Source organism: Montipora capricornis, chromosome 3 (genome assembly GCF_036669925.1).
Source record: "Montipora capricornis isolate CH-2021 chromosome 3, ASM3666992v2, whole genome shotgun sequence".
Classification (NCBI taxonomy): domain Eukaryota; kingdom Metazoa; phylum Cnidaria; class Anthozoa; order Scleractinia; family Acroporidae; genus Montipora; species Montipora capricornis.
The window spans coordinates 3,062,801-3,073,883 of NC_090885.1; the positions used below are offsets into that span (position 1 = coordinate 3,062,801).

The 11,083-nt window shown below is 39.3% G+C and overlaps 1 protein-coding gene across 2 annotated transcripts; it reads right to left on the minus strand.

Moving 5' to 3' along the window:
• Positions 1 to 1,578: 1,578 nt before the first annotated feature.
• On the minus strand, positions 1,579 to 8,858 carry LOC138041914 (glycine amidinotransferase, mitochondrial-like). 2 transcript variants are annotated; one of them, XM_068887605.1, is made up of 7 exons: positions 8,703 to 8,791; positions 7,202 to 7,340; positions 6,336 to 6,535; positions 5,267 to 5,488; positions 4,367 to 4,507; positions 3,720 to 4,052; positions 1,579 to 2,241 (listed from the first exon to the last, which is right to left on the minus strand). In XM_068887605.1, the coding sequence occupies exons 1-7, from the start codon at positions 8,763 to 8,765 to the stop codon at positions 2,116 to 2,118; spliced, it is 1,224 nt and encodes a 407-aa protein (XP_068743706.1). In that variant the 5' UTR covers positions 8,766 to 8,791; the 3' UTR covers positions 1,579 to 2,115. The 2 variants fall into 2 exon arrangements, with proteins under 2 accessions (XP_068743706.1, XP_068743705.1); XM_068887604.1 differs by having other exon boundaries at positions 2,019 to 2,241; positions 7,202 to 7,346; positions 8,703 to 8,858.
• Between the last annotated feature and the right edge of the window lie 2,225 nt (positions 8,859 to 11,083).

The window sequence follows — 11,083 nt, forward strand, 5'->3', positions numbered from 1 at the left end:
GATTAATGGGATGTGAACCAGGGTTTTCCTCGGTTAATATATCCCTGCAAAGGTTGAACTTACCAACTATATGCCATGTGGTGGGCCAGACTTTTTACATGAAAATATGTGAACCAGAAACTATTTCAAGAAACAAAAATAGTGTTTCGTTTCCGGAATGGTAAGGGCTATTGGGCATTTTGCCGCACCAGAAAAAAAAAACTGAAATCTAACGTGTTTTATAGCTCGGTGACCTTACGGGACCGAGTAATCTTCTCAAATTTAACGAATCCAAGTGTGAAGCGTTTACAGTAACCCGGAAAAACTGCCTGTTACCTACATTACCAACTTGTCTCAAGTGATTTGTTGAAAGTAAAACTGAGAAGAGAAAGATCTTGGAGTAAGTATAACCGCGATACACTCTCTTGGAACTCCCATATTTACAGCACGGTGGCTAAAGTTAACAAACTTCTGGGATTGCTGAAGAGAGCCGGTCCTTTATTGTACGATAAGTACACTGTACTTATCCCTGGTGAAATCGCAACCTGGATATGCTAGTGTAGTGTGGTCTCCACACCACAGCTCACAAAAGTCGAAAATAGAACGTATAAAAAGACCGGCGAGCAACGAGATAGTCCTCATACAAGGAAGCTCTTTGTTATGAACGCGAAATTAGAGACTTTTATAAATGGTATTTCCAATTTAAATGTATATGTTTATCTCACTTTTGTCAGTACTCATGCACGAACAAGAATTTGTAATAATCCTACGCGTATGCTAAAATTTCCTCGTGTAACACTACTACTTTTCAAGCTTCATCCTGTAATTTTATAGTTAACTTGGGGAATAGTATCTATAAAGTAGTTTCTCCAAATAGTTTATCCACTTTTTCTACATTTTAAGGGTTTCTTAGGAAGTCATTACTTTTCACTTGTCAATCACGTTTTCGCACGTGGTCCATTGTAAGAGAATATCCTTGCCATAAGCCTTAGAGGTTTTATTCTCAATGGGAGGCTCCTTGCATGGGTACTAACGTGCCTCCCTTTTGGTTAGCTTCCTTGATGTTACGTTTTGTATTTCTTTTTCTCTTTTGTTCCGTAATTTTGTAGTAAATCCAATAAAGTTGTTAAAACAGCCGCTCGTATGATTTGCACCCCAACAGATGGTAACTGTGATGGCAGCAAAGTCAATGTGCTCGAGATCAAAGTAGAATGCTTTGGAAGTTCCTTAGTCTTGCCATTCGTCTTGTATTTCTCCCAATTTTGATTTTTCACGAGATTGGGCACTGCCACACCCACCAACTGCTTCTTTGTTCTTTCATGGACTCAAGTGGCCTCTGAAAGACCTTTTTAAAACATAGTTTTGCTTGACCGTTTTTTGATCAAAAACTAATTACACGGCGCGCACATTTTCCCCTGTAATTTCTTCCGTTAGGATTTCGCCTTACTTCTGAGCCTTTTCGAATGAGGCCTCTCCTTCCTGAGGACTGATTGATCTTTAAGTTCTTAAGGTAAATAATAGCAGGCCGTCGGATAAAAGAGTGGATCACTATAGTGGCACTTGTTCAAGATTTGGAAGGGAAAAGACTTGACTCTTTGATTATAGCAATACTTTTTTTTTTACACCTCTCATCCAAATCACTTCCCAATTATTACAGCCTCTGTCGCAGGAATTAGTGGCCAGTTTGTTTTGCTTCACGTCACACAAAATTCTGATAATTTTTGTGACAATGGTCGACGATTAAGCTTTTTTTTTTTTTTACCCCTCATAGGATTTGGCGCTCTTGTAAAGTGTCACCAGCCTACTTCATTTCGAATTGTTTTGGTCCCCGATCAGGCCAAAACAATTTGTGCTAAAGCTAGTGGTTTTCGCTCGCGATGAACGCTCATATAACTGGAAGAAGTGTGTCACAAGTGAATGTCTAGAAATAAGTATTTTCAAGCGCACAATGCCAGAGTAAGGAAGACGTCCTCTGCGAAACCCGCGAAAAAACTGGGAAACATTTTTAGTGTCGAGACTAAGTGAGGCCCTCGCACGTGTTAACTTGTTCAAAATTTAATTTGCTTTTGAAGAAACTATATTCGCAACGTCAATTTTCTTGTACTAAGCTATTGCAAGCTGAGCCGATTGACGTGCTTAAAGATAAGATTCCAAGGTTCCTCTCCGTCTAACATCCATGGTCCAACAATGAAAACCACCTCCGAGAGAATTGCAAAATTGGAAGGAAACTGGAATGCACTTGATTCCAAGATTCTCGAACATCTAATAATGGGAAAAAGAAAGTTATTAGTCGAGAATCTCTACTCTACACTCATGACTCCACAGAAGGGTAATGTGAGCTGCCAAGATAGCACAGTGGTCAGAGTGTTAAAAACTATAAATGGCTGACACGCTAGTCATTGATACCTCCAACACACTTCCTATTTCGGGAACCGATAAGCTGTTGAATAGTACTGTTCCTTACACCCGAATCTAGTCGCACTTTGTTGTGGTACAACCTCCATGGAAGAAAACAATCATGACCCCAGAGCTATCCCCATTTGCACATGACTAGGAAAGCAAACATACGATGACAGGCAAGAAAATGGGCACTAAAATGGACACTTTCCTATAAGGTTTAAAGTACTACTGCTGACTTACAAAGCACTTAATTATTTATTTATTAGTTATCTCCTGAATACCTATCTGAGCTACTTAATAAGCGTACGCAAACCCGCAATCTTTGGATCTCAGTCTCAACATCTGCTTAGTGTTGCTAAATCCAGAACTGTTACCTATGGCGATAGAGCATTTTCGGTATGTGCTCTTAAGCTGTGGAATGAACTGCCTTTTCAGTCGCGCATGTCGTCAAATTTACAAGCATTTACATCAGGACTGAAGACGATTCCTTTTAAAATGGCCTATCTTTAGATGGGCATTTGCTTTATTATCTTGCATACTTTTATGTATTTTCTTTTGTTTCCTATTTTTTGTAGTGTAAGATGTAATTTGTAAATATTTTTTAATTATATATAAGTATAGAAATTAGAATAGAATGAAATTGTAAAAATTGTTTTAGAGTTTGTATAAGGTTTAAAATTGTAAAACGCTATAAATAACTAGTGTTAAAGGAAACCTCCACTAAAACAAGGATACAACTTCAAAATATTTAACATAATGTTTACAATCAAAATTGTTCAAACGTTTTCCAATGGAATCCTTTGTATCCGAAATAAATGAATTTCAAAAACGCTTGTTTTGGTTTTCAAATTTCCTGGGCACCGCCATCTTGAATAATTGTGACGTGTTATAGTTGCTCTTTTGTATTTGCACAAAGAGCTTTTGTTTTCAAACAATAGGGCAACCATGACACATCACAATTATTCAAGATGGCGGCGCCCGGGTAATTTGAAAACCAAAACAACCGTTTTAAAATTTAATTATTTCGGATACAAACGCTCTCATTGGAAAACGTTCGAACAATTTTGATTGTGAGCGTTATGTTAACTATTTTAAAGATATATTCCTGTTTTAGTGGAGGTTCCCTTTAATAGCGCTATATAAATGAATTTTATTATTATTATTATTATTATTATTATTATTATTATTATCATTATTATTATTACTATTATTATTATTATCCTGTGAATGTGCCTCTTGATTTGAAGAGGGGAAAAGGCGTTCAAGCTAAAATGTGTATTTTAAAATCACGTCAATCAAACAGAATCCTCAAGTTTTAAAAGCAGTTTTGCGAAATTTACCTTTTGAGTAGTTGTCTCATTTCTCTCAACAATCACTCTCTTTGGATCCAACATTAGGACATTCATGGAAAGCCATTTTGATGACAGCCACATTGAGTGTGTGTCTGACATGAGTGGAGTGGGTGGTTCAACTAATGTCCATCCGGCCTTGTGGAACATATCAACCTGGTGACAGGGTCGTTCACGATTGTACAACACTAACCCGGGCCCAATGACGTTAAACGTTGCATCAATGTGCAATGGATTAGGATCGTCGAAGGACAGTTTGTGGACCCTGTAGCCTCGTTCGCCAAGATGACGGCTCATCCATTCAATTCCGAAGTCGTTAGTAACCTGCAACATCAAAGAACTGTAAATCGCGCGAATTAAATATTGTTCCCTATACAAATTGAGATAAAAAACAAAAACAAATGTAAAAACACTCGCCCTGTAATGGGTAATAGACTCCAGAACAAAGCGAAACTCGCAAATGAAGCACATCGGGTCTCTGCCGTTACGTCGACGATAACACTCGTGGCATATTTTCAAATGTTCAGTGTTGGCACTGAACCAAGGGCCGTGACGAAGTAACAACTGCATGCACTTGTATTTAAGCTAAATACATAGACATAGACTTAATGGGAGATGGCTTATAAACTAAGAAATACCTGACTCCTTTGTACAAATATATCCTTTCCGGCTCGCATAAAATCAGCGGCATCGAAACATGGTTCAAACTCTGTTAGTACAGACTTCCCTTCTGTCATTGCTAGCTTACGACGGTCGTCTTGTGAAAGTGACAGATAGTCCTGAAAATCGAGGTGCAGTGATGTCATTTGCTATAAGGATCACGTGGAATACAGTAAGAAAGTTTCCTCCCCAGATTTTTTTTTTTGGGGGGGGGGGGGGGGATTACATGACCCTGCTTTGTTCTAACCATTTTATGCATTCCAAGCAAAGGGCAAGTTAGGGTTAAAGCTTACCGCTGTTCAAACTCGCACACTTTCGCAGGAATTAATTTTACGTAGACACTGAGACAGAGACCATAGGGACGATATAAAATTACTTTAGGCGGGTACACAGTCTTAGCACAAATCAGAGAAAGGCGAAAACAATCAAAAGGCTTATTTACTAAATGATTGTAACTCGCTAACAATTGCGAAATCTCTGAGTTGGTGTTTCTGTAGATTTCTGTTGTTACGCACGAAAGATTGCACGCTATTTAGTGTCTTTGTTCAGCATCCTCCCAATCTTCTTAATTCTATTATTATCTGTTTTTATATAAACCGTAACTGAAAGAATCTTGTTACGTGTTTGAATTCTTCCTGGTCATATCTATCCGCAGTAAAGATTCACCCTTCCCCTCCAATCCGTGACCGTGTCTTCATTCCTATCTTCGTCTCTGTTGTCCTCTGAATATGGTTAAAAAAATGCCCCGAAAAACTCGGTCTTGGCTATTCTTCCTAGAACCCGGTGCAACTAAAGTATGATCTTTACTGTTGTCATCTGTTGCAATGAAATCAGATTTGAACCAGCGCTATGATTCAACTGCCATTAGGGTCTTTTACCTGATCATAAAGGTCGTCGCTCATGAAAGGCTTTGGTGCAGCGGTCCATTTTGCACCTTGCTTAAAGTAGTCCTTAATGAGAGACCGGTAAGAGCAATACTCAAAGAAACGAGACCGCCATGCCATGGGTGCCTCGATTATTTCATCTCCCACTACAAGCAGGACGTCACGTGGCATAGCTGCGTACATCCCAGATGACTGGAAATGCGGAGTTTTGTAAACCTAGCATTAAAACGAGAAAACGAGGTGATAATAAAAATGAATCAGAATCGAGGATAAAATGACGGATTGGGAGAAGCCTCCCATAGAATCTAAAAAGATGGCCAGTTAGAAAACTGGTACCTGATCGTATTTCGGGGAACTTTATTATGTCAAATTAACGACAAAAATCCATAGTAAATAATAAGCACATTCAATCGTCTTTTGATGGACCTCCAAACCCCCAGTACAGAACACCCTTTTAAAAATCGGCCATAAATAGTTGAAGGGCGAATAACGCTTACCAATGGATTACTCAGTTGGATTCGATAGAACTTATCCGCTAAAGAATAATCTTATATGGACTATGCTTTCCACTGTACTTCGAAGGTATAAATCACAATCTCGTTCCCACAGTCATCGTTTCCTCCGGAGACTCTGTGAGCTACAATCATAGACAAGAGTAGTTGGGAAGGTTATGTAAATGAACCACACCAAAGCTGTGATTCAACCCCTATTGTTAAAGCGCAAAAAGAAATAGTTTCACCTTCAAGGCTTACATAGCCCCCCTCCCCTCTATTAAATGTTGGAAGGTAACACCACAATTTCCCACTAAAACCATTCAGTTTTGTACAACATTGAATGAGGGGGAAGGGGAGAGAAGCAATGAAGACGTCAAAAGTGCTAACCTTCCCAACGGTTTTGTCTATGATTGTAGATTGAGGCACTGAGCCACACAACAAGAGTGATTACGCATGTGCTAAAGGTGTGCATGGATCACGTACTCAAATTGTAAAATGCGTGACGATAAGAAGAACGATGCAACCGTTCAAGCGTTTCTGTTTCTTGTACAGCGTTTTTCGATTTTTACCTCTGAGAAGTTCATTAAATCTGGGCGACGTACTGTAACCCCCTCCTGTCTCAAAATGTTACAAAATTCTTCTACTTGCTCCGTAGCTTTTGCAACATATTCTTCTGGAAAGGACTTGCCGCTGAAGCTACTGAAAAATGGCCAATCCTTCTCGTAAATGTACGCTTTTACTTCTAAGGAAAACTGTGGAACTGTTGCACCTTAAATGCAACGAAAAAACAAATATTGAGGTACAATTGCTGGAAGCCTGGTTAGCCCTAACCAGCGTCAAAAAACATGACAACTCCCAGAGATTGCTGCTACAGTACAACAGTTAACACCAGCCATCACTCGAGCAACTGAGGTGGCCCGCAGGTAGCCAGTTTATCGAAAGTCCTGTAACTTTTCGGGCGCCACGATTCCCTCGGTATCTTCAAAACGAAGAGCTTGAAGCCATCAAATCTCACAATGATTTTGCATTTTGTTTCCTTGAAAACATGTTAAAAGACCAGTTTTTCAAATCAAACTGCGTTCTCCCGGGGGGGGGGGGGGGGCGTTCTCTCTCTGTTCCCTTGCCTCGTGAGCATGCGTGTGGGAGAGGCGTTTTCTTTGATATAACGCAGCCAGTTTTTCCGATCGTAGCCAGGCGTCCCCAGATGTTGGAGATGCACCCCGAGTTTTGACGGACAAATCTGGAACGTTCCTTTGTAACAAATTCAACTTTCTCTCAGGCTCACGAACTTACCTCTCCAATCCGAAGAATATCAAAATGACACAATCTTAAACAATAATTCTGACAAAAGTATTGTAATGATTACCGGTTAACATAAAAAGTTCATTTGCATGATTTTCGCTCATTTGTGTAAATTGTCAAATAAGAAATTCACCCTCAATGCGTCCAACGATGACTTCCTCGAGATGATCCCATTCATTGTACGAGCAGACAGGGCTCTGCAGTTTTTGATGAGATTTGTCGCTTGCCACCAAGTTATCTGAAACTATATCACCGGATTGGAACCGCTGAAGCTGTACCTATCACACAACATATCATCATCATCATCGTTATCGTTATCACCATCATCAAAAAGCCACTTGGAGATCATACAGAGAAAGGATAATCAGATGGGTCTTGAATATCTGAGTCGGGTCGTGAGCAGTAACTCGATGATCTAGCTTTAACCAACAAATAGACCGAATGGTGTGATAAATAAAAAATGATAATAATAATAATAATAATAATAATAATAATAATAATAATAATAATGATAATAATAATGATGATGATGATGATGATACTAATAACAATAATAATATAGCTGACCAACTACAGACTACTACACTTCTAGGAACTGCCATAATAATTGTAGGGAAAGTTAAAGTCATGAACCGAAATCTACTAGTTGTGGACAGCAGCTGGTATTTAATTATGAAGCAGGCAGACTACTATGAATATACTATGATAAGGGTGATGATAATAAAATTTTATTTGACACAAGACGCATGTTAGCTACCTGCACAGTACCTGACACATACCACATATTAAACACTTGTGACACTGCTCTTTTCACGACATGTCTTTATTCTTCATTTTTGGCAATATATTTGTCTCATTACACATCTTCTTGTCTGCATGCGTATGTTGTCAAACAACCGGCCCTATTAATTAACTGTTCCTGTCACATCACACATATTAGCCAATTCCATGATACTTGTTCACCTGCGGCGCTCAATAGGTTTTTTTCTTCTTCGACTGATTTGTAAATGTTGTGTACTGAAGGTAAAGCCTCGTACTTTAATTTCATTTCGCAGGGACGTTATTTCGCGACAAACAAGGCTCACCGCCACAGTGGATCTCATTTTTTGCCTTTGTTTATTGTACCTAGACCGCACATTTGGGAAAGCATTTCTTATTTTTTTTCCCGTATCCAATGGCCGTATGTGGTAAATAGGCTTTATAACGTAACTTGAATTAAAAATACTTTTTAAGTAACTACATCTCCATCCGATTTCGTAAAGAGGCGTCCTTTCGCCGCTGAACATTAAATCATCAAACAATGAATGAGTTAAATGATGGTTCCCAGAGCAGAATAATTTTCCTTTGTAATTACTTTTCACTTGGTTTTCTACGGACGCTCCTTACTCGTTAATTAAAAGACATCTTAGGATCTCTCGAAGTCTCGGTTTTGCAGATAATTTTTATCTGACCGATATTGGTGCATCATGAGTTGCAAAATAAAGAAGGCAACTTCATACTCGGTTATCCCTGTGTGGACTAACATTAAAAACCATACAATAGAACTCATAATGAATGCAACTACCAGCCCATCACCCATTAAATAAACCTCACATTTTAGCATTATCAATGTAGGAAACACGAAAAAAACTTACCAATCCAAATTTTAGTAATTTGCGTCCGGTACAACCAAATTTGAAAAATCGCCAGTTTAACATGACGATTTATGTGATCTAAGCACTAAGAAAAAGAAACAATGGGTTTTAGAACTTATTTGTGAGCTTGTGAGAGCAAGAATGCCGGGTACTTCTCGGGGTGATGAGAAACCCTGACCCTGAGACGAGACGCAAGGCAGCGAGCCGGCGACTTGACTTTAAATTATTTTCCTCGAATCCACCACCCTGCTAGCAGAGCCTTTTCTTACGGTACATATGCTTTGTTCCGTGTATGAAGGAAAGAGATAAAAGAGGCTCTGCTCGCAGGGTGCGAATCCACTTGCAACACACACAGATGTCCACAGATGGACAGTGAATATTACCCCACCCTCGTCATTTATCCAGAGTTCAAAAGGAAATGTTTGGGGAAGCAAGATTAATTCGTTTTTGCCGCTTAACGTTTTTATGTTAGGACAATGTTCTTAGACTTAATCACTGTTTATCAGCGCTGCTTAGACTTAAATGCGAAATTCGCATTTCTGGCATGGCTCGCTGGCTCGCAGATTGTCCAGCTCCTAACATTTGAATATTTCGGTTAAGAAGAGATTGCGTGACTTCCCGATTTAGTCCATCAAATGTTCGAGTCACTCAGAGCGAAGATGTGATTGTGATCTAAGACTACATCGAAAAGTACCTACGATAATTTAAGACTATGATAGATCAACAAAAAGTAAAAAGGGCGATCGAAAACGATTTTAATAAGTGGCCCTATATTCTGTAGTTCAGCCACGATTTTAAAATGCGCTAGTATTTTTACTCAGAGTCAGAGGTTAGCGATTTGTCAAACAGTTTCATGGTTGAGTTTTAGAGGAAAATTTTCATACATTATTGAAAACTGGCAAAATTGTTTCACAAATTTCTTTAATGTTGAATTTGAGGCACGATTCGGTGTGCAAAACAATTTAGTCAATGCAATAAATACAATCGGTATGCAAATGAATTCGATTTGTTGCTGGGACTGTTTAGTAAATTAACGTACACGGGTGATTTATGGGGTTAATATCTTGGTTAATATATTTTCACAGCCCTAATAGGTTGAACCGTTTTGTTGAGCAAGGAAAATAAATAGTTTTGAAAGAATCTCGGAGTGCTTAGCTGAAATGGTGTTTGCCCCTGTGGTCGTTTAGCTACGAGTGGTTTGACTTTCAGACGTTCTGCGCAATTGTAAAATGTAAATATAAATGCATTGTTTATGGTGGAAGTGCACTTAAGGGGTATTTACGTGAGACCGGGACGAGATGCTTGGTGACTGGTTTCAGGATGAAATGATATGTTTTTTCTAATAAATATACGGCTGACCCAAAAGCATACAGGCTTCAGATTTCTGGACCTGGTCTGAGATTTGCTGCGAGACCGGTAAGAACTCAGACCGGTGTTAGAATTTCTCGTCTCGGTCCAGCAACCGTGACGAAGTCAGACCAGCCTCAGGGCACCCAACGATAATCTTCGGTGAAATATAAAATTCGGGAGAGTCAAACTGTTCTAAGCATTTCGGTTTTACGTTGCAAACAGCTATAGATTTCTGTACTAAAACATCACCTTAAAAAGATTCGGCAATGAGGGTTTCTAAGTAGTCCCTTACGTTTTCGGAAGGGTATTTTTGCAATTTTTGGCACTTAAAAAGGTCAGTTAGCTTTTTCGGATGACCAAATGGTTCCCTGGAAGGTAACGTTCAGCTAGGAATTTCTGAAATGAACATTTCATTCCCAAAAATTTTCGGACACCTCAATGTTCAGCTAAGATATCCGAACATATCAAATTCTTCTTGATAAAAACATCTCTCTGGAGAGTCTTTATACATTACAAGGAGCCTAGAAATGTCTCTCAAAGATTTTCGGCTTTAATTTGCTCGTTTGGTTCCCTTGCAGCTTTTGCCCTTGAGTTCATTGTCATGCCAGTCTCATGTAAACGCATAAAAAGAAATGTATGGAGGGCGATACGAATAGTTCGCCTGAAAGCGCGTCGATCACATTTTCGCACCAGGCTCTGAGTCGTGTTGAAGAAAGATAGACCTTTATCGGACTTTTATTTTAACACGATAATGTTTAAAGCAGAATAGCTTATGGGGTCGTGCGCAAATGAAATCAAATCAAATTAATACATATCAAATCATATCGGTTTTTGAGGAGAGGGGAAAACCGGAGAAGCACCCGGGGAAAAACCTCTCGGTGCAGAGTAGAGAACCAACAAACTCAACCCACATATGACGCCGGATCCCGGAATCGAACTCGGTGGGAGGCGAGTGCTCTAACCACTGCGCCATCCCTCATCCCAGACTTGGAAACAATGAGAAAGACCTTGACACTGCGACTGATTTCTTA